General features: G+C 38.5%; 1 protein-coding gene across 1 annotated transcript in view; it reads right to left on the bottom strand.

Moving 5' to 3' along the window:
* Positions 1-24,580, bottom strand: part of cers5 (ceramide synthase 5) — a 49,888-nt gene that overhangs the window by 3,372 nt on the left and 21,936 nt on the right. Inside the window, exons 3-9 of the mRNA XM_036559029.1 lie at positions 19,427-19,557; positions 19,028-19,085; positions 17,245-17,295; positions 17,024-17,116; positions 8,414-8,542; positions 7,313-7,419; positions 1,556-1,712 (exon numbers count right to left, since the gene is read on the bottom strand). Of these exons, the coding sequence (XP_036414922.1) occupies positions 1,556-1,712; positions 7,313-7,419; positions 8,414-8,542; positions 17,024-17,116; positions 17,245-17,295; positions 19,028-19,085; positions 19,427-19,557 (726 nt within the window). The remainder of the gene's footprint in view (positions 1-1,555; positions 1,713-7,312; positions 7,420-8,413; positions 8,543-17,023; positions 17,117-17,244; positions 17,296-19,027; positions 19,086-19,426; positions 19,558-24,580) is intronic.

Genomic DNA, 24,580 nt, shown 5'->3' on the forward strand with positions numbered 1-24,580 from the left:
TTCTTCAGATTGCAGATTGTTGGAGATTTTGTCAAGATTGTCAAGACTGTAAGAATAGAAGAACGTTTTTTGGTGCTATACAGAACCATTTTCAAAAAGGTTCTATACAGAACCATCTACAACACACTCTCCATCAATCTGAAACACCATTTCACCATGCAAAGAACCCTTTAATCATGCAAAGCATCTATATTCTACATAAAGAGTTCTATTCTCTATAAAACCTTTTTGAAAATGGTTCTAGGTAGCACCTAAAAGGGATTTTTTATTGTTATGGTCTCAAGCTTCTAAGAATATAAGAACCATTTTGGGTGCTATATAGCTATATAACTCTTTTCAGAAGTTCCTGTATAAAACCATCTATAGCACATTCATGCATATTTACCATCAATGTGAAGAAACCATTTATGATGCAAAGAACCCTTTAAATCATGCGATCTTTGTGATCTTTGAGTGTTCGTGGTTTTTAATAAAACCATTTTCTTTACTAAAGAACCCTTGAAGCACCATCTTTTTTAAGAGTGTGGTCTAGGCTTAGGCTTAATCTGGGTCTTGTAATGTAATTATTTAATAACAAACAATGTCAGCTAGGACCTTTTGTTTTCTTTTGGTTATAATCCTATTCATATTAGGAAAAAAGAAAAACAAATTAGCTAACTACACCATACATCTGTCTGCCACAGTTCAAATCTTCAGTTTTGCATTCAAAGTCTATCAAATTTTGCTCAGATGTGATTAACCAGGTATAAATGTGATTATATTGTATATTGTTTGTGTTTTCTTGCTCTGCCTTTCCTAGTGAGCATTAACATGCAACCACGGCTCCTTCTTATCAATGCCTGTCCTGAATTCACACACAAAAAGCCTTATTCTGATACTGATGCACCTGCATGAAATTTGACTATTTTCAGAATGTGAAATTGGACGTTTCTTGTCATTACAGAGGCCACACAACAGAGATATTCAGAGTATAAAAAAACATTCAGGCCATTAAATAAAAATTATTTGGTTTACAAGTGATTTTATAACCCTACTATGATTTTATTATTTCATATATTTATCAAGTACAAGTGTAGAGCAGCTGGGTAAAGAGTAAAATAATCAGTGCTGTGCAAACTTAAGGTTAAAGGTGAATCCAACATATTTTTCAAAATTTATGCACAATTTAATGGTTTTGGTATAAGCAAAGTCATTCAGAGTCATTCACAGAAAATGACCACATGAATTGGTTGCCTGAGATATTACTGTACATTAGATTTATGAAGGTTTTTGTCCCAAACGAATGCTTTAAATTCATTAATTGCAGAAAGGTACATGTAGGGGGCCAATATTTTTTTTTCAACATATTATTTATTAACATTACATGGTTCCTATCAGCACCACTGTACAGAAATCTGAAAATCTCAAAAATAAGTCTCTCTACACTGCCATCACTCTAAATGACTTCACATCTTAACCGATGAATTATAGATATTCAGTAGAATCTCATTTAAGATCCACGCTGCAGCGTTAATGATGTTTTAGCACCCCCTTCAGGCCGGTAAGAGTTTCTCACCTTTCCTCTCATGAGGGCGTTGAAGGCGATGCGGACTATGAGGTAGGACCAGATGATATGCAGCACCTGCAGCACCAGCAGCAGCGAATTGAAGACCCACCATGAGGTGAACGGCCCGACGATCTCCCAACTCTCGAACATCGTACTGTTCAAGATCCTGAATCAGACACACAACATGTACAACATTACAGTCCACATCTTTCCGCATCACCCAACAGGACAAGAGTTACTTAATCACTGTAAAACAGCTGGTTTCAGTGTGATTGTCTGAGCCACTCTGTATACACACAGCCAGTTCCCATGGTCACTTCTGACCCCCCCATTACACCAGAACCATTACTGCTACACACTAGAGGGCACACACGTGCATGCCCTCACTGAATATGGGTTAATCACACTCTGTTTGCTGCAGTTTTATTACTAATAAATCGTTTATTGAACACTGGTGTCGTGTATTGTATTTTGTTGATGTTTTAAGGCTTATTGGTGTTATAAGCAGCCATATCATAAGCAAAGCTTTGATTTCTAAGCTCATGCTAATGTCCTGCAGTTTTTAAAACGCATACAACTAAGATTCTGGTGAGGAGCTTAAAAGATTTATTATTCTGCTCCATCCCATCAGCCCCACAGACTAAGCTCCAGGCCGCCCAAAGCCTCAGGCTAGCTAAAATGATAGTGAGGTAGAGCACGTTACCACTAAATAAAAGTCTGTTTGCACAAATTAATAGTTTCAGAAAAAGCAATGAAGAAAGAGCAGAGTTCGGTAATATCAAGGGTGGCATGATTCGCCTCACAGCAAGAAGGGCCTGGGTCCGATTCCCTGGCCGAGTAAGTGGGGTCCTTTCTGCGTGGAGTTTGCTTGTTTATGTTCTCCCCGATTCTGTGTGGGTTTCCTCCCACAGTCCAAAGACATGCAGTCAGGCCAATTGGAGATAAACTGCCCCTAAGTGTGAATCTGTGTGTGTATGTCTGTATGTCTGCCCTGTGATGGACTGGCAACCTGTCCAGGGTATTTCCTGCCTTCTGCTCAATGACCGCTGGGATAGGCTCCAGCATCCCTGCGACCCAGGAGGATAAGTGGCTTAGATGAAGGATGAATGAACGGATAATATCGCTCTTTCAGTGTTGGTTAGCTAAATAGGTTTTCAACCTATTTTGAAGGAATAATTTACAGTGTAACCTTCACCTTAACCATTTTACCTAATGTTAATGTAAGCTACCTCAACAGACTTCAGCTAGATAGCTAGCTGGCTAACATTAGCTTGACCTGGGGTGATCTTGCGTCCAAACTGAGGCTTTTCCTCCTTACCTGGGGCTTGGTCTGCAGGGCTGGACGCTACTTTATTTCTGTTTTATTCCGCACTGCGCTTCACTCAACACTGCTAACACAAATGCTAATACTGAATAAAAGCTTGTAGGGCTGGACAGCACTGTGCAAAGAAATGCTAGCAACAAATAAGAGATGCTAACAATGCTAACGTCATTAATATTTTTGACTGATATTTGTTCAAAAACATCTGTAATACAAAACATCAAGTAATTTTACTATCTGGATGTGGTTTCATTGGCATATTTGTGTACTGGAAAACCTGGCAATCGCTAGTACTTGCTAGACTGGCTATGTTTAAAGGTGCAGTGCGTAAGATTTAGCGGCATCTAGTGGTGAGACCACAGATTGCAAACAACTGAATATCCCTTCCTCATCCCTCCCTTTCCAAGCGTGTAGTAGAACCTACAGTGGCCGTCATGTTTTCGCTTCTTTGACAATGCGGATTCACCCTCCCTTCTTTTTTCTTGGGCTAAATATTACATGTGCTCCATTTGTCAAAATTTGGATTTGTAAACGTCTCAACACAAACTGGTTAGACAGCATCAGCAGCAACCACTGATTCTTCCTCTTTCTATGTGGTCCAAGCAGAGTTATAGCGCCACCAAATTCAAGCTGTTGTTTCAACGTAAAAACACAAAAGGCGCCTCTACAGCCAGTGTTTGGTTTGTCCATTCTGAGCTACTGTAGAAATATGGTGGAGCAACATGGCAGCCTGTGTTGGAAGAGGACCTGCTCCCAATGTAGATATGAAGGGCTCATTCTAAGCTAACGAAAATACATCGAAATTGATTCATAGTTACACGAGATTATAAACTAATGAAAATACAGTTTTGTATACTATGTTCCATTTCTGCTAATAGATCTCCCTGAATCTTACATACTGCACCTTTAACCTAACAGTCCACCAGTATTCAGTACAGTAACTGTTGCCCCAGATACCCCACTCACTGTATGCCACTGTTGATCCACATTTGGGTCACCCAGATTACTGTCCTGCACACAAGGTCTAACTAGATTTTAACCTCCTTAAACAGATTTTAAATGCACAAAGTCTTTTATTTTGGAAAATAAACTAAGACAAATATTACAAAGATTTAAAAAATACAACAAAAATAAAAAAAATACAACATTTAGGGGGCAGTCATGGGCTGGATCGATCCCCTGAGCTGACAGGTCATGACTGAAGTGCCCTTGAGCAAGGCACCTAACCCCTAACTACTCCCCGGGCGCCGTGGATAGGGCTGTTCACTGCTCTGCCCAAGTGTGCTCACTGCCCCCTAGTGTGTGTGTGTGCTCACTAGTGTTTATGTGGTGTTTCAGTGCACAGATAGGATTAATGCAGAGGTGAATTTCCCCGTTGTGGGATTAATAAAGAGTAACTTAAACTACTGAGAGAAAAAAAAAAAAATGACCAGGCCTAGTATGAATGATTTAGTTGAAAACTTGCTGACGCTGAGCTAGATTAAAATTATTTACACAATAATTCATAAAGGATAATGAAAGAAAGAAATGGAGGAAAAATAAGTAACCTGGACTGTGAGTGGACAATGAGCACTGAATATTTTGAACAACATTTTGTCTAACGCTCTGCTTAACCACCAGTGGGCCGCCTGGAAAACATTAAGCAAAAACCAGTGTGGCGCCAGCTTTGCCTTCAGCGAGCCAGCAGTGGCCCACTGTCCTCTTGCTATCTGGGGTAGTCGGAACACACTTTGGCATTATTTGTATACAGGACTCGCTGCCAGATGTGTTTTAGCTAGCTATTTAAAAAGCTAATGCTATTAGCTTTACATAGGAAACAAACTATCAGCTGAATCTAACATGCCAATTTCTAATTTTACAACAAACACAGGTTGTTTCATCAACCTTGTTTTGAGTAATAGTTAATGGGAATTCTTGGAATGATGTCCCACATTAGTATTCCACTGTCCTCCAAATATATTATATTATATATATTATATATAATAATTCTGTCTTAGAGGACACCTGGAGGAATGCTGACGTTTTGAAACACACCTAGACACTAGCTAAGCTTCCTAGTCAGAAGTCAAGTACCCCGTTTGGAACGCAGCCCCTGTTTTAATGACCCTCTGCTGTGGCTGTTAAGTGGTGAACGTGCTTTAGGTCGGGTTTGCGTGGCCATTGTGAGTCGGTGTGCTGCCAGCGCTCGCTGCCGCCTGCACTCTGGTATAGATTTCAGTCAGCAGTAAGGACACCAGGGCTCGAACCCAAAACCCCAGACACTGAATCCGCCTGCTCACATTACTGTCTCCCACTGCAGGCAATCTGAACCATCCCTCTACACGGCCTCAAAAGCACCTAATTGTGCTTTTACAAGCATGTACGAGGGCACACGCACACCACCCCACACAACGCGATGCCAACCTGCACTCATTCATGCACTGTCACTATAAGTCACATACTGTAACTGTAAGGGATACAATTTCTCAATGTTGGCCTGTGCAGTTGATATCACAGAAGGCTGCAATATGCAAATGAGCCCTCTAACCAATCACACTGTGTGCTGTGAGCATCCTGACCAATCACAGCTTCAGATGGGTGTTCTTGTGGGTGCTTTGATGAATCAGTGTTTTCATGTAATCCAATAAAAGCAAATTATTTTGGTCAAAATAATGCAGGTTAATGTTCTATTGTAGTCGTTATATTACTAAAGCAACTTTTAAATTAAGTTAAAGGTTAAAAAAATATATATATGTTTGATAATTTGAAAGAAAAAGCAAAGAAAAACAGTGGTGGCACAGTTAAAAAAAAAACAACAACAAAAAACAGTAGTTTAAAAATATTGTATACAGCGATTTTTAAAGTTTTACACACTGTGCTGCAATAAATCCAACTAAACACGATTAATTATGCTCTCTATGTAATGAAACCAGCAGTTGGTCACTGTTCTTTAAGTCAGGGGTTCCTAAACTTTTTCATGCCATTACCCACATATAGGCCCAATCCCATTTCTTATTTTTACCCCTACCCCTTGTTTTTGAGTGTCACCTTGCCCCTTCGCACTGAGGGGGTAGAGGTTGAAATCTTCCCCTACAAAATGGGACCTTCAAATAAAAAAGAGCATTACTTCATTAACAGGCTACTAGCAGTGCCCTGTAGGCGACCCTGCCAGTCTGCAGTGATAGCAGAGGAGGGTAAAGTTCAGCTCCTCACTGCTGGGCTTTAGTTACATTTAGAGCATCATATGCCTTCAAAGGGAGGGTGATGCGACAATTATTTATCACCCACCCCTAATTCTTCAGTAATATGAAGCTGAAGTCAGCTATTCGCCAGCTTCTTGTTCGAATTTTCCCATTCCACCCTAAATGGAGCAGCAATTCTAATGCCTGAGGCACCAGAATGTAACTGCTACACCATTTACGTTGCAACGGGGAAAATAAACCTAGCTAGCTAGCGATTTTTAGGCCTGTTATGAAGAAAAGCACGATAACACATTGAAACGACATTAAAATAATATAATTTTTATCGCAATTTTTTACAAAGAAAAATCTCACATTTGTGGGTTTCTTTGGTCACCTGCGCAGCCATCTTGCCAGTGTTTCTTTTTTTCTCATAACACTGTTTGAAGTGTGCCTCTGAAACACCCCTGTTTAGTTAACACTTCGTTCTACCCCTCTATCCCAACAAAAATCGGGACGCCCTACTCCTAGGCGTGAACATGCACAATGGAGGGCTAAGTGGTAAGGGTGAGGAGTGAAATTGGATTGGGCCTTAAAGGGTCCCACTGTTTTAATGACCCTCTGCTGTGGCTGTTAAGTGATGAACATGCTTTAGTTTAGGTCAAAAACATGGTGCTACTCCAACTTCTAGCAGGCTAGCATTTAGAGAAACGTTCACCCAGCTCACCTTTCCTCTACATCAGGGATCAGTTTCTCGTCTGGCTAGTTTACCCATGTTTTGACAAAATGTGACTGGTTTAACTGCAACATTTACCGTGAAACATCAACACGATGCGACGTGTCAAAAACTGAAACAGGACGTCAGTCAAAAACGAAGCTCTGCCACTTCGTCTGGTATAAACAGCTTCACTGATTACAAAGCAAGCGTTTCGGTTTTGACGTTGTTGCTTGCGTGGGTCGCTTACTGTTACAGTTCTTTTCAGTAGGCCTGTTACTTGTAATAAAAGTTGCTGCTGTTTTTACGGCTGGTTGTCGTTGCTACACTACAGGCGAATCAGGTGCACTGATACTTAAAGAAATGCTGTTGGAGTGATATTGGGAGATACTTGTGCTCACAGAAAGCCTTTCAGCCAATCACGATGCAAGGTTAGAACTAACTGTGGTATAAACTGGTATAAATAAATAAATATTGTTATTCGCTCACTCCACAACACATTACGCAGCCCTACATCCTCAAAGATGTGAAAGATCGCACACAGGAAGAGGCGCAGACACACTGCTACCCACCAGAAAGGGTAAATGATGAGCCTCGTTCCAATGAAGGCTGCTCCAAACACCACAAACAGGAAGTCACACAGGCGCTGGTATTTGGCATAGTTTGCTAACTTGGCAGCCTGTAAAGGAGAGAAGTTCAACATTTAACAAACATATAACACCAAGAATGCTAAGGTACTCCAAAATGAGAACCTCAGAAGAACCTCACGCTTTCTTTTTGGAACCTAATCTTCACTGTTGCTTTGTTGGAGAAAAAAAAAACAAAACAACAGAAGATAAAAAATGGATACATACAGTATTTCATGCTGTACAGTATGGCATCCCTCATATACTCATAGCTTGTACACAGATTACATCCTTTTAACTATTTGCCAATAAACAAAATTAATGCGCCAAATAGGGCACATCCAACATGCAGTACTGTGTAAAAGTTTTAGACCAGTAAAAACACTAACACTGGAATAAATGCAAATAAACATAAATACAGCAAACCATAATAAGATTGTTTTTTGTTCTTTTTAAAAATGAATTATGATGTTAGTAAGAGGAATACAGTTAACATCAGGATTGTTTATATGACAAATATACTAGGTTAAAACTAGGTTTTGGATTTCCTCCAGGACAGCTTTGGAAATGATCGAACTTCATTCCCACACTTCAAATAACAATGTATTGTTCGTTTATTTATATTTATTCTAATTTGTGTTTTATGAACAGATACATGTTTACTGTCCAGATAAATAGCTTTACATATCAATTTCTCAGATGCCTTTTGACTTCTACACAATACTGAATTGGCCTGAACGTGTGAAATTAAGGTCCTATGGATGTATCAATATTAGTAAAAATCCCATAGATAAAGCTCAAATCTTTGGGAATATTTATATAATATACATACATATACATATATATATATATATACATACATACACATATATATACATATATATACATATATATATATATACATATATATATATATATATATATATAAAAAATTCAGTCAGTAAAGCAGGAAGGCATTGTTTAATAAAATCTCTTCTGGTTTCGGTTGGCCCCTAGAGGCAACCCTTACTGCACAGACATATTAAAATTCCGCGGTTACTGTCATACCTCCAAGAGGAAGTCGGAAGCATCGTGAACACACATGACCAGGCTGCCCACACGTGCCATGTTGTTTGCGTATGAGAAGCTGATCAAGCTCACTGTGGCCAGGTGATGCACAAACATGATGAGGAAGTCCTGAAAACAAAGGAGTTAAAATAAGAACAGACATTGACCATGACACATTAAGAACTCGAGAGCACTGTTAACCACTAAGGATGGAAGAGGATTTGAAGATTCAAATTCCATCCAACTTTCAACATCAGCTCTAAGCAAGAGAGCTTTGTATCAAGACCCCAGAGCAGAACTACTAACATCCTCTTCTGCAATATTAAAACAGTTTTGGAGAGTGACAGCTGATCTAGCAGGTGCTTCCCTCGTCCCTGATCCAGAACTAGCCTCAGAATGCTTCACTCACTGTTCCTCTCAGTGCACCACTCAGTGAGCTGCTTTTCTGTACATAGGTTCAGCCTGGCCTAGAGCTGGGCAACATGACAATATATAATGTTATTGTGATAAATTATATCACAATACAATACGCTTTTCTGAAGATATTGTGAAGATATCATTAGTACCTGTAGAACAATGACCAACTGCATGCTGCATTACAAAGAGCAATAAAGTAGGTGAAATTTTAAATAAAAATTATTCTGTTCACAGTTTTTAATAGTATTTTTTAAATGTAGCACTACTGGTTCTTTTTTCACTGTATTATTTCTAGTAATTACAGAATAGTAAGTCTAAGGATTAGAAACTGAATAATCTAAGGCTACGTTTACAACTCTTTTTTTGCTTAAATCCGATCTCTCAGACACGATGGTTCACACTTGTTTAGGTAAATGATTCAAATCTGTCACTAATGTGAACGAACCACGTCCTGAAATGACCCTCATGCGCACATCCTACTCAGTAATGCCACATGAATGAATCGCGTGTGTCATCAGCAAACTAACGAGCAGAACGAGCTTCGCTGTGAAGGTAATTAACTCTGATCAGCTCTCAGCTGTTCACTATTAGAGCGAGACGAAGGTGAAAAAAGTGGGATGTGCTGCTTTTCCACCATTTACAGGCTTTAACTTCTTTTCAGTGCTGCTGCCATGGTAACGCTGAATGATGCTGCATGCACAGTGGAAAAAAAAAGCACATGAACTCTGATCTGAGCGTTCACATTAAGTCGCACAGCAATGAATCGGATACGTATCCGATCTAGGATCACATACGAAAGTGTCTCAGTCGATTTGAAAAGATCAGATTTGTGTCCACACAGCCCTGAAAACATCTGAGTCATATTAGGGCAAAAAATCAGATCTGTGCCACTTCAACCTGGTAATGTGAACGTAGCCTAAAGTTTAAGGGGTTAAAGTCCAGTGCAGTGTTGAAGAGTACTTGACCATGACATTTCAAGTAAGACCCCCCCCCCAGTCACAAGTGGTCAAAAAAAGGGAAGATATTAGGTCCACCTGATATCAATATTGACCTTTTTTACTTTGTTTATATTAGTTCACATGATCCTAGTCATATTAAACATGATTCTGCATATCGTAATCTTTCATCATGTACTGACTATTTCTTACCTCTAAAACCTCTTCTGATTTTTGATTATGTCACTGTGCACCAGCAGGCAGGATAAATAATATTAAACAATAAATATCTTGTTTCACGTCCCCCTCCCACCACAACCTCAGCTAGGCCAGAGACCCCCTGTACTTCGGTTGGAAATACATCAAAGTACGGAAGAAAAATGTGTTATGATTTCCCATTCATGCTGACTTTAAATGTTTCTGACTGCCTTTCTGCCTCACCAGGCTACTTCCAGGTCAATCTTTTGCTTATTTTTACATAAATTTAATTTGACATAAAGCTGAACAATTTAAACAGATCGAAACAGATAAATCAGTAATTCACAACCGAACAAACTGGTGAAAAAACTCACAGCTTTACAACAATGCTTAAAATCAGACTTGTCTGTTCCAGTCTATTCCTACATTTCTTTAATGTCATATTTATCTCTCACAATAAAAGTTAGCTTCTTCACAGATATCTATAGTTATGTCTTTGAGGCGTCTTCAGTGTATGCGGCGTCTTCCACTGAAGAGTCATGATGTGTTTTGCTTGGGGAAATAAATGCAAACTCCTTTTCAATCAAATGCTACGCAGGTGCCACTTATGATGCAATGTAAAGCTTTGGCTTTTAAACAGACTCGTCACAGCTTGCCTTATAGAGCGCTTTACCTCTGAATATGAAAAACATCTTCAAGTCTTCAGTGGCTTCTGCATGTGGAGAAACCTTTGACTCATACTAATCTTATAATCAAGTCCACAGTAACTCCTAAAGTACTGGAAACATCCTCCCACTCTACAAAAGAGGTTCTGATAATTTCAGTTACTGCCCAGTTTCACAACTTTCTAGATTAACTGCAAAAGTTAAAATTTTTTATATCTGTAGATGGCATCAAAAAGCAATAATCTACAGTGATTTACAGTTAAGGAGTATTGTTAGGCAGGCTTTACATGGTGAAACTTTCATGCAACATTACCTGCTTGAAACTAAACTGCACTTGAGTTTAAACTTTAACTTTTAACTTTAAACGTCCTGCAACTTGTTAGGAACTCGGCTGGAAGCGCCTTACCTTCAAAGTTTCAAGACACAGCCAATGAAAATGCCTCGTTACATGAAACATTTAACCACTGGTCAGTGGACAAGAAAATAAAAGAGAAGATGGTTTATTAGGCTGCTGAAAAGGAAGATGAACAAATGAAAAAAATGAACAGCAATAACAGCTGGAAAAAAACAGAGAAACACATGGTTGAGTTTATATACCAAGAATCATACAATGTATCCAAAAAATACCAGATGCTAATTTAGCTATCTAGTGAAGTAACTGAACATGTTGCACGCAATGTTTTTGAATTGCTTCGTTTAACTGTCAAGTTGCACGCATATTATGTTATCACAGGCAACTCACAACATGCAACTTGTTGCATAAAACGTTTCATTGTGTAAAGCCAGGCACAATACAGAATATGGCCTTGAATGCCTTGAAAGTGGCAATGAAATTAAAAAAATGATGAAATACTCCACTGTTAAGTAAATAATTAAATTTATTACTATTAAAAATCACAAGACAGAATTCTTTGGTAGTAGAGTGTAGGTTGTCAAGCAAGCATTAATGCAGGATTCAACTGATGTTTGCAGTTAGACAACCCACGTTACACAAAATGTTCATGTTGCATGCACTTACACATTTCCACCAGAGAGGTCTCCAAATCCCCAAAACGTACATAGTGCAGCTTTAACTTCTGTATGCAATATCTGAATCTGAATTTCTGTACATGTAGATCCTTAATAACCTTTCGTTATGGCTGTCAGAATCAGTTATATTAGTAATCATAATAATGTACTGATTATTGTTAATCGTCAGAATGATCAGAGTTCTGAAAAGAAGTGTTCATTCCAGAACACTTTACCAAAAAACTAGGAAGTCTTTAAATAGATCTAAAAATACAAAAATGTATATAAATGGGCGTGTCCACCAGGTTGTTTCTTACTGTCAGAGAGATCAGAAGAATTTACAAATATTCATCATCATAATGTAAACTAAGAAGTAATAACTGCCAATTTATCAAGAGGACCGACTTTAACAGATGATTTCTTATACGTGAGACACAGTGATGGTCCTATCAGGCTATCTTTGCATATCTTAACATCAGTGGTTTTGCATGTTGTGATGTAAATGATATGAAAATGCATCCAAAGCAATTACATCAGCCCACTTTCATGTCTAAATCTGCATTGAGTCCCTATTACGATTACATTCACACTGAATAATCACTTCAAATCGCCCTGTTCAGGTACAACACCCACTGCGCTGTGAACCTCCCTTCAATCCACAATTCATAACACTACCCTGAGTAAATTTACAATGCTAATCCCCATCTGGTCCGAGTGTGGACATTACAGGCCACGGCCAGAGTGAAAGACTCCAGACATTATTTGTCTTCAGTCACACAGACCTAAAACAGGCTGAATAAGAATAACCCACAAAAGACCAGCAAACAGGACAATAACAGACATTGGCCATGTGCGCCTGACAGCTGTTGTGTCCATATGTGCTTGGAACATCGCTTATGCACATAAAAAAGCTCATGTGCAGATGTTGAGCTTGACAATGAACTGCACTATAAATTACAAATGCATTATAAGTGCAACAGGGTTGTGATTGGACATCATTTAATAGTATACATTTCCTTTAGCATTTCAAGCTATAGCAAGTAACTGCATAGCAACTGTCACACTATACAACAGATGCTGTATAGGTACCTGTATGTTGTACGTACCAATACAGGTACCTTAGTTTTAATACTAATTCCTGGATTACGATCTATTCTTTTTTTTCATATCTTCTATTAAATACAAAAAAATTCAGTTAATCTATTTATTGCTTTAAAATAAAACAAATTTAAAAATACAAATAAAAAAATAAAGTTTAACAAAAAAAAAAAAAAAATTTCCCTGTAGAGCCCATGTGTCTAACACAAGGCACCTGGCCTGCAAAAGTATTTTCATCCCAGCATGAACTGCAGCGTAATGTGCGCTCGGACTCTCTTACCTCAACAACAATTTATGGGACAGCAGTTACACCTCAATTCTACACAAATCCACACCAGTCATATCACCAAACGCACTAGTTGCATTTCAGCTGCAGTTCAACAAATATACTATATCATATACATACAATATATACAATATACACTTAACACTTGCTCAGCAGCTCAGATATTGAGCCCAAGTACTGATAGACTTGCAGCAAAGAAAGAATGACAAATGTGTAGTTTACAGCAAAACAGCAAACAGATAGGTTTACAAGACTGAGCACCTGGGAACATTTTAATTTTTAATATTTTAAGCATTTATGTAATATTTGCAGGTTTACTGCAAGTGCCTGTATTTTACTGTAGAGGTTTTGAATAAACAATAGCCAGTTTGGGTTACAAAAAAAAACCCACAGGCGTTCTCTGGCCCACAGATTTGTTGAGTTTGACACCCCTGCTGTAGAGGATGTGTTATTTTAACTTAAAAAAATCAACAAAACATGTAGTTTAACCTTTGCATATGATTGCATAGTACAGAATACCATAAAAACGTTTTTTTTTTTTTATTCGTGTGGCGCTAGCGTAACATTCTTTTGGACCAAATCAAACATCTTCATTGGTCAAATTGCCATGTGCCAAACTTTGGTCCAGACCAGGCCAGACTGCTGAACAGATCTACCTGACAGCTTCCTCACAAAGTTCAATAAAACTAAATCATCCACTGCACTAAACCTACTGCATCCAGCTCTTTACATGCAAGACATTATATTATACTTCACTTACTTTATATGCACACACACTTAAATCTGTACACACTGTCTGCAGTTTCTGACCATGTCGATGTTTCTGCTGCTAAGAACAATCACTACATGTTAGTGTGCGCTGATAAGAAAACATGGACAACAGTCATTACTGCTGTGGACCAAAAATCCGTCCGCTTTTCTCTCAGCCCATTGTCTACTGTCTATGATCTTTAGTTTACTGTATATTATTTAGTATTGTTTTCTCCTGACTCAGTACTGCTATGTCTTTCAATTTGAGCACAAAAAATGTACATAGTGCAGCGTTTAACCCTTCAAAATCCCAGGCTGATTACATAGTAAGACTTATTATTCAGTAACTACAGGGACTGCAATGCAAACTGGCTGAGCTATTCTTACAGAAGTGTGTAATAGAACTTTTGCCATGCCGGTGGGCTGTGGCCATTTAAGGGGTTTACAAGCCTTTCATGAGTTGAAGTGGGCATGTTACAGCAGGAAAAGTTCAGATGCTTCAAATCCAGACACTAAATCCATATTCCGGTACAGTATTTTGTTATCACCATTAAGGTTTAACACTAGGTGGCCAATCATTTACATCAAAAGTTCACTAACAATTACAAAATCCAGAACTGGAATGTGGATTCAAGGTCCAGATTTGAAGACCTCATGATAAACGAAAATGAAAAATGATTAATACACAATAGTGAATACTGGCATCAGCCCATAATTCTCATATTGGTGCACTTATTTTGTACCAAACTGCTTAATTTTTCCTCCTCCGCCTCCTTAAATATAGACAATTAGGATATTGTTAAAAAAAAGTCAAAGTACTCAGTTCATAACCTTTTTTTAAATGCTGCCATTTCAACATCTCGGACTGTGAAAACATATCAAAATATTGTACCATATTGCCCCTCCTTATTTCTACATTCTTGGCAAGGCCTAAAAATTAACCACTTTGTCCTGCTTGCACACATGCAGAAGAGGAAGATAGTAGAAAGAAACAGGGGAACAAAAAGCTACTATAATACCACCAAAAACAGACCAGTGACTTACACATCCCCCCGACATGCACACACACACACACACACACACACAGTTGAAACTCAAGAATTTCAATTATTCTATTAGAGTTAATGTTCCAGAGTCACATGACTAATCAGATTTCTACTGCTGAGTCCAGAAACACAGCTCATGTCTACAGCTCTGACCCAAGCCTTTCAATACAACTCATTATAACCTTGAAACCTGCAATATAACAATGCTTTACAAGTGTTACAATAAACCACCCTACTGAGAACACTTTTCAGAGTTTATTATGCCATAAAGGTGAACGATTCATGGCAAAAAAATAATGACCAGGGACAAAGTTCAACCAAGGCACAGCAAGAGCCATATCAACAGGAACGCAGCCAAAACTCAGTCAAACCAACACTTGGTACGTAGCTGCTCAGTATCAACTAATAACAACAACACAGTTATCAGAATAAGCAGCACTACTGAATGCAGATGCTTAGTTTATACAAATAAAGCCAAAAAGGACAAACTGAACTGTGCTTCCATGAGTATTTGGTCATAGCTACATACTTATAAAAAGCACGTTTAGCCCTGCCAGACTCATCTACGTCCTGAGATCATGCATGTCTGAAATACTTTGAATATTTATATTACAACATAAAACAATTTGGTTGCAGATAAATGAGTAAAATGATCCTCAGCCATTCTCAACTTCATATTAGGAATTTGCGAACATTGTGTGTTCAGAATGGTGAACAGAGCTGTAGAAGAGTCTAAAAAGCCGAGAAAGTCGTACGACATTAAAAACTGTGATAATAAAATGAACATCCAGAATATTTTAATAAGAAATGGTCAATATCCAAAAAAATAAATAAATAAACATCCAGAATAACATTATAATAAAAGTATGACCCAGAATGATATTTTTATAAATGGAATATCCAGAATGAAGTCTGAATAAAATAATTTCTAGAATTAATAAAATTAATATCCAGAATGAAGTTAAGATAATGGCATTTTTTGCAAACATAAAAACCAAATAGCATTTATTTTCTAATAACTTCTTTTCTCCAAACATTTGAAGTATTAAATAAACCATCTAACAATATATTTTGGTGTCTATAATATTATCTACACTGTAAATCAATATGAGAGAATAAAAGTTATCAGCATAATAAGTAACTGTAATTTTCTGAGTGAAAGTACATTTGACGCCACAGAGTGCGAAGGGCAAGGCCACTCTGGAGGAGTGTGTGTGTGTGTGTGTGTGTGTGTGTGTGTGTGTGTGTGTGTGTGTGTGTGTGTGTGTGTCAGTAAGGCAGTGGGTCATCCTAACATTCCATAACACACACACAAACACAGCCGAGCAGACAGACTGCTGACTGTGAACTAAAGCTGAGATCATAATGACATTTTTGTATCCGTTCAACATTTTGCCATTGATTTTTATGAGAATGATGTGTTTTTTTTTTTATTTATGCTTTTGTATAAATAAGGCAATAACTGACAAGCTAGGAAACTGATTTAATTTTTAACCCGCAAACTAATATTTAACATTAAAAGTCCCTTAATTATGAACACATAATACTTCATGCTTCTTAAAGACATCTAAAGCTGATATAACAAAATAAATAAATAATTTTTTTTTAAATAAATGCACTCAAATTACAAATACACTTCCTTCACTTCCATTTACTAAACTGTCAGTTACATGCAAATATTATAAATACTTTTTATATACAGGCTTAATTTATGTCATTGTCTCCTTTGAGAGTGAGTGATGTTTTTCTTCCCCTGTGAAACAAAATACTGTCAAATAAATAAGTTCGCAAATGTCTAAATTACAGGTTTCGTTAATTGTCTAGTGAAAATAAGTGAACACAACCTCTACAGGGAACACACTTAAATATGGCCTTTTTTTTCATTACATACTAGTGAAAAATTCTATTCATTTGCTGCATTTTGTTTTGTTCATTCTCCCCCAGTGTGTTAAATTCAGTAAATAAACAGTAATTGTGCATTAAAATGTGCAGAAGTGTGTTCCCTATAGAAGATGTGTTTATTTATTTTCACTTAAAATCAACACAACGTCATTTGAACCCAACTTTTGCATAGGACAATGTTTGTTTCTTGTGTGAGGGCACAACAAATGTTATGGAGGAGTTAAAGGTTAATATATTCCTAGCTTTTTTTTTTTAAATTAACCTCAGCACCAGAAGTACAGCAGTAATGACACAAGCTTGCTCACCTTTCTTTTGATGTCTGTAAACTGGGAGAACATAAGAGACCAGTAGAAGGCCAGCTCCATCACGTAGTAGTGATACAGACCAGGAGTGAGAACCTTTACAGGAAGACACAAACACATTAAACAGATGCTGCGGGACACCAACAGTACAAGATACAGTAAAAACGTTCATCTGTTTACAGAAACAAAGGCACAGTGCTAAACTGCGGGTCATTTTACTTCACCTGAAAGGGGTAGTTGTACCAGCACTGTCGCGTGTCCCACATCCAGGGATTCTATAGATACAAACACACAGCGCTGTTCGTTTAACTGTTTCAGTTTCCATTCTCCCTGTTAGCATTACTGACAATACAGCCATAGTACTGCTCACTTTCCTTGCAGAATCAGTGAAGAGCAAAGAAAAGCACATAAAAAACTGTCTTTAGCTGCTTGATCCTGCACTGAACTTACAAGAGAGACCTAACTATGTCCTCATTACCTTTCTAAGATATAAGGACTGTATATTAATCTGTTCATTACATTAGAGCCAAAAAATTTCCACAAAGTAATAATGTCAGAGATCTCTGACTCCATTCAAAATATCAGTTTTGTTAAAGTGGTAGTTTGGCAAAAAGTCAAATTTACACAATGTCCCCCTTATCCAAAATGTAGCCAATCAGTCAAGACATGTTTGGTGTCTGAAGTTTGCTAGTTTTATGGCTCATGTGGCTAACAAATAAAATTTTATACCCCACCAATTAGCACGTTTAAATCATTACACATTTGCCTCAAACCGTGTCGAGTTATTAAGTAATCTCAAATAGACTTGTTTATGTGGTTCTGACACTGTATGACTGACTGTTATCTCAAAAACAAACGACAACAAAATGTAACATTAGAATAACTGTAGCAGCCATATTTAAGGGGATCTCAAATGTCTGTATAATTCAATGGTTAAGATGTAAACCAAGTCATTCAGAGTAGAATCGTTCACTGTGGTGGTGATAGGAACCAAACGTCTGAAGCATTTTAGGTCTCTTAAATCTTCCTCACATAATTACACATAACTTATCTATAAACATGAACAAAATCATGTCACATACAAAAAAAGATGGTTCTTTAAGGGTTCTATAGCAAAGAAAAAGGACACTCAAAGAATCTTTTACATGATTTAAGGGTTCTTCGCATTGTAAAAGGGATTTTTCAGGTTGATAGAGAATGTGCTGTAGATGGTTCTATACAGAACCTTTTTGAAAAAGATTCTATATAGCACCAAAAGGTTTCCACTATTGTTACAAGCCAAAGACTTGGTACTATATAGAACCCATTTAGCTAAAAACGGTAGTAGCAGCTGGGGATGCACTGAAATTTCGTCTGCTGTAAATTTCCAGTCGATGTGAAGTCTATAGTGCTATCCTTGACCATTTTCAGGTGAAATTTTCTGCCGCCTGATAATTTTGACAGAAATGAACAAAATAAAAAGGCCTTCAATGACACTGCATGAAAATACAACAGCAGTTAGAAGCAAATCATAACATAAAAAAATGAAATTCGTTTGTTCTCTGTTGTCAATGACCTTAGATTCCAAACCCTACATATTTATTTAACAGAGTTTAAGTAAAAGCTTAAATGTGCCCTGAAACACAGTTTTGGGCCAAGAATTTTCATTTCAGCGCATCACTACAAGCAGTGAATTCAGAAGCATAAATTTTGTTTTCATGCAATTTTATTATTTTTATTTTAGAAATCAGTATGTCACATATCAACGACGACATCTGGATTAAGGCAAAATTTGTGTAAACTAGATTTTTCGCCAAACTATCGCTGTAAACTAAACAGCCTAGACAACAAAGAAAATATGCATTACAGTTCAGTAGCTGGTAAAACTGTATTCCTTTGTCCCTTTTACTCTGGGAATACCTAATTATTCCATAATCATTTACATAATCATTCTGCCATCACTGCCCTGCCCACATTTGTGTAACTGAACACCTTCTTTCAGTATTTCAATTCATGTTTGTAGCTCACCTGCCACAGAAAGCAGAACCCATAGGTAAATATGCACAGATAAAATGTAAACCTCCACCTGAAAGGAAATCACAGGCTTAGAGTTAAATGAATGTACATTCATAGGGACAAAGGCATCAGCCTCATTAACACTGAGAAAGAACTGACATGCGCGCACACACACACACACACACACACACACCCACACACACACACACACACAGTCACTAAAACAGACACTCGTCCACCTGGACAAACACACACACGCACTTAAATTCCCATCTGGAATCCCTCCAAGTCGAGGGCGACACTGACAACAATCCTATCACTCTAATCTACTTTGGCAGCAGTGACAAAAGGTGCAAGGTTACATGTAGGCAGGTGTGGAGTAAAGACCAGAACCCGTGCAGGGGAACCTACATGCTCTCGCAAAATTTGGTTCTCGTGCTGGGCTTGTCCTGGTTCCGCCGATGTCGAAACCATCGTTGGATCTTTCGCACCTCCCAGTCCAACTGCTTGGAAAGCCCATCAAGCTGCCGTGAGTCTGGGGACTAAAAGAAAAAAAGAGAAAATAAAGGGAAATTATATATATACACATACATACACACACACACACATACACACATACACACGCACACACGCACACACACACACACATGCGCGCGCGCACACACCCACATATACGAGAACAGGTTTAACCCCCCCAAAAATACAAGAGCATGTATCAAGCTATCCATGCTCCACCCACAAATACAATCTTTCATAGCAACTGTTGCTAGGTTGGAGAGGTTTTAAAGAACACCAGCTAAAGCCCATTCAACCTGTAGCAATCTCTGTTCATACACACACAAAATCAATATCATTTGAAATGTAGGTATTGTAACTGAGTTGTCTTCTAGTGTTCTACAGTTTCTCACTAGTCTGAATGAAATTCTGCAGTGTTTTGTAAAGCTTATCCAATCTCAATACAGCATATAGCACTTACTGAACAACACGTCATACGCTGAATAACTGATCAACAGTCCTGCACTTTAAAGGGTTAAAATCAATTTTGCAAATAAATAAATCAATAAATCAATAAATTCATAGCACACCATTTTTCCCTTACTCTAAGTTACATCAATCAGCCAAGACATGTTTGGAGCTACAAGGCTAATGAAGCTAAAATAATGAAAGCTTGTACACCCATTAGCATTGTACAAATATAAAAATGTGACAAAAATACAGACAAAGTTCAGTCTCCAATATTATTCTACTACCGTTTTAGTCATGTGAAGGCTAATATAGTAAATATATAGCCTAACAGAAGCTTATATCCCACCAATTAGCAGCATTCGAACATCATGCCACTCAAAAGTTGTTAACCCTTTATTTTAAACTGTTCATTTTGAATTTGTGCTTATGTTCCAGAAATAGTCTTAATTCATGTTTACAAGACCATCTTCTAACCGCTATTTATCCTTAACAATTTTATTGCTTTTGTGACATAAGCTATGCTCTGATTGGCTGCCCTGTGCTGGGCCTCATTCAAAAAGCAATAAAGAGTGAAACGCTGTCAGGGGGAGGTAAATGGTATGTTTTGAAACTTTAACAATGTTCACACTCCACTATTTTCCAAAAAAGTGAGGAAATTTTGTTTTTCATGATATGGGCCCTTAAAGAAACCTCAAATAGACTTATTTATGTGGTTTCTGACACTAAGACATACTGCTATCTATAAACATGGACAAAAGTATCTGATGTAACTAAAAACAGTGGTAGCAGACATCAGTAAGTGTACACTTATATCCATTTTTATAGAACAGGACACTGTATGTATACCTAATGACCCCATATATACCGTGCAATAACACAGTGCTGGTAAAGCCCTTCACCTATAGCCAAGGCTTTTAAAGCTTGGCTCAGTTTGGCCCTTGTAGTCATAGGATATTGGAAAAAGAACCACTGCATTTAGCAAAGTGCTTTGAACTTGACCCTACTGACGCAGTAATGGTAAACCTTCCAAGACAGAGCACCATGTTTCCCTGTCTGTGCTATAGGCTGGGTAGGGATCACGTTGCTGTGAACACTCACAATAAACGAAAAGGTCCTCTGCTATAAAAGACAAAAGGAGTAGGCGTGTGAGCTTCATAGAAGAGTGAACCTCAGACTTGGAAGCACAAAAAAGATGCTTTTGTTGAAAGGGGGTCTTAGGAAAAATTGATAGGAATCCAGTGTTTCCCACACATAGGTTATACTTTGGCTGTGAGCTCAGATGTATGGACGCATTTTTCAACTCAGTAAAGAAATCTTTGGCATTTTTAATAATCCGTTTTAAAAAAAACAAGTTTTGAATTTGATTGCTGCAGCAACACAACTCATGTCAGGGGAGTGAGGAGAGAGAGTGAAGGAGACTGTGAGTGAGCGAAGAAGATGACGAAAGAGTGGGAGAGAGTGAAGGAGACAGCAGGAGAGTGAGAGAAAGCAAAGGGGATGGTGGGAGAGTGAGTGAAGGAAATGGGAGGAGACACTGAAGGAGACGGCAGGAGAGCGAGAGAGAGTGAAGGAGACGGCAGGAGAGCGAGAGAGAGTGAAGGAGACGGCAGGAGAGCGAGAGAGAGTGAAGGAGACGGCAGGAGAGCAGGAGAGAGTGAAGGAGATGCCAGGAGAGTGAGAGAGTGAAGGAGACGTCAGGAGAGCGAGAGAGTGAAGGAGATGGCAGGAGAGCAGGAGAGAGTGAAGGAGATGGCAGGAGAGTGAGAGAGAGTGAAGGAGACGGCAGGAGAGCGAGAGAGATTGAAGGAAACGATGAGAGTGCAAAAGAGAGTGAAGGAGACTGCAGGAGAGCAAAAAGGAGTGAAGGAAATGGCAGGAGAGCGAGTGAACCGAGAGTGAGGGAGACAACGGGAGAGTAAGTGAAGGAGATGTTGGGAGAGCAAGAGAGCATGAAGGAAACAGCAGAAGAGTGAGAGAGAACGAGAGAGAATGAATAATGGAGACAGGAGGGAAAAAGTGAAGGAGACAGCGAGAGAGCAAGAGACAACAAAGGAGATGGCGGGAAATTGAGAGAGAGTAAAGGAGATGGGAGGAGAGCAGGAGAGAGTGAAGGAGACAGCAGCAGAGTGAGAGAGAACGAGAGAGAATGAAGAAGGCGACAGGAGAGAGAGAGTGAAGGAGACGGTGGGAGAGTGTGCAGCACTTGCATAAATTTAGCTCACTATTACTCATAACTAGCAAAGCTGCCTGGGCTACAATTTGCTTTCTCTTAATTTGAAAGAACGCCTAGCTGTGGTTTAGACCAGCGATTCATGTAATATTCACTGAACAGATGAGTGCAGAGAAATATTTTAACAAGAAGCTGTGTGAGGAGGATTAGACACTCATAGCTCAGGCGCCCTGATGTGTGCAAATTCAGTCAGAGAAGTGCTTTGTGGTCAGTAAGCTAACTTAAACCCTCCTGTAATACAGTCAGGAGAAATGGCTACAGTGCTCAAGCAGCCTTGGAACACTCTCTGAATACAATATGTATTTATTTGGTTTATTTTTTACTTTACAAGCTTAAGTCATTTATTCATCCATATCCATCAGAAAGGTCATAATAACCTACAATTACAACCAGGTTTCCTTCAAAATTATCTCAGCAATTAACAGAAAACTTAAGGCAAGTAAAAGTTCTCAAACATTTATGGGACCAACATTAACGTCTCTTTCCTTTATACAGATGAGTATTTATTATGTTGTTGTGTATCTATTCTGCTGGATATTGGTCTTCTAGGCCTGAAGTGCATGAGTTTGCACAGCTGATGCTCAGCCAGGTTTGCTGGAAGTTCTCTTTTGCACGGTCAGAGTGTGGCAGGTTTAAAACACTCAGATCATTCTAAAAAACAAGTGATGATATAGAGCTGCCCCAAATCTACTTTGAAGTGCTGTGTATCTGCATTCTAGTCATTTCAATATTTCAATATTTGAGTAAAAGATGTTATTCTAAGGCCCAATCCCATTTCACCCCTCGCCCCCACCTTTCTGTTTTGTGTGTTCACGTCTAGGGGTAGGGTGTACCGATTTTTGTTGAGATAGAGGGGTAGGGCAAAGTGTTAGGGCTACACGGCCCTCCAAACAGAGCTTTTTCAGAGGCTCACTTCAAACAGTGTTATGAGGAAAAAAAAAGAAAAACCGGCAAGATGGCTGCGCGAGCGACTGCAGAAACCCACAACTGTGAGAATTACCATCAAAAATTACGATAACCATTGTATTATCTTAGTTTAATGTCGTTCCAATGTATTATGATCCTTTTTTTCATAACAAGCATAGAAAAAAAAAATCGCTAATAGTATGCTGATGTCTCGGTAGCTAGCTAGCTTTATTTTTCCCATTTTACCTTAAATAATCCAGCAGTTCTGACACCTGAGGCACCAGAATATAACTGCAGCTCCATTTAAGGTGGAACAGGAAATTTCAAACAAGGAGCTGGCAAATAGCTGACGTCAGCTTCGTATCATCAAAGAATCGGGGTGGGCGATAATAAATAATAATATGATGCTTTAAATGTAGCTAAAGCCCAGCAGTGAGGTTGCTGAACTTTACCCTCCTCTGCTATCACTGCAGACTGGCAGGGTCGCCTACCGAGCACCCCTAGTAGCCTGTTAATGAAGTAATGTTCTTTTTATTTGAGGGTCCCATTTCATAGGAGAAGATTTCAACCACTACCCCTTGCAACTCAGTTCCAAGGGGCAAGGTGACACTCAAAAACAAGGGGTAGGGGTAAAAATAAGAAATGGGACTGGGCCCAAGTCTAGTTTGTGTCTTTGCTTTCGACATATATTTAACCCCTTTTTGCTAGCGATTATGGTTTCTTATGTCATAAAACACTACTGTTAGCCTCACTGTTCACTGTTAGCCACGTATAAAAAATAGCTGCAGTGTGATGACTGGAGCAAAAGGCTCAGAAATGGACCAAAAACAATCTTTTGCAACACTAACAAAGAGGTGAAAACTGAGGCAGGCAGCAGGTCAGGCCATCTGTTTTTATACACATTTATATGACAGTATATAGTATACACATCACTCATGCTCAAAGAAGACAGACATAAATAATATATGTGGCCATTCCGCCAGCAGAATGGAAGGTGACTCGCATATCGTTTACCAAATTAACCAAATAAAATATTCTGTCCATATCTCTTATCAAATTAACTTGGACACTTGTGTGTGACTCTGTGTTGAGCTGTTAGTAACCAATGAGGGGTGAAAGTGGAGAGGTGAGAACCCCCTGCTATAAAACCTCACACCTCTCCACACAGACAGCCGAGCTGAGATAAGAGGAACCGCAGCTTTCTTCATATCAAACAATCCTGTACAATCGCTACAATAAAGCATTTCAACACAATAAAAACAATTTCATAAAAGCTGGCTTGCTTGAAGACAAAAACCCAGCCCATTTCTGATTTTGTAAATAAAATACATGTCCATCAAAAACTATTGTACATATGGCTGCTATGAAAAAGTGTTCATATTTCTATGTAACTGACGTTCCTACACAGTCTCGTGAATGAAAACTGTGTATTTGTAATAGCTGAGTGCAATCATTTAACCATA

Source organism: Colossoma macropomum, unplaced genomic scaffold (assembly GCF_904425465.1).
Source record: "Colossoma macropomum unplaced genomic scaffold, Colossoma_macropomum, whole genome shotgun sequence".
Lineage (NCBI taxonomy): Eukaryota > Metazoa > Chordata > Actinopteri > Characiformes > Serrasalmidae > Colossoma > Colossoma macropomum.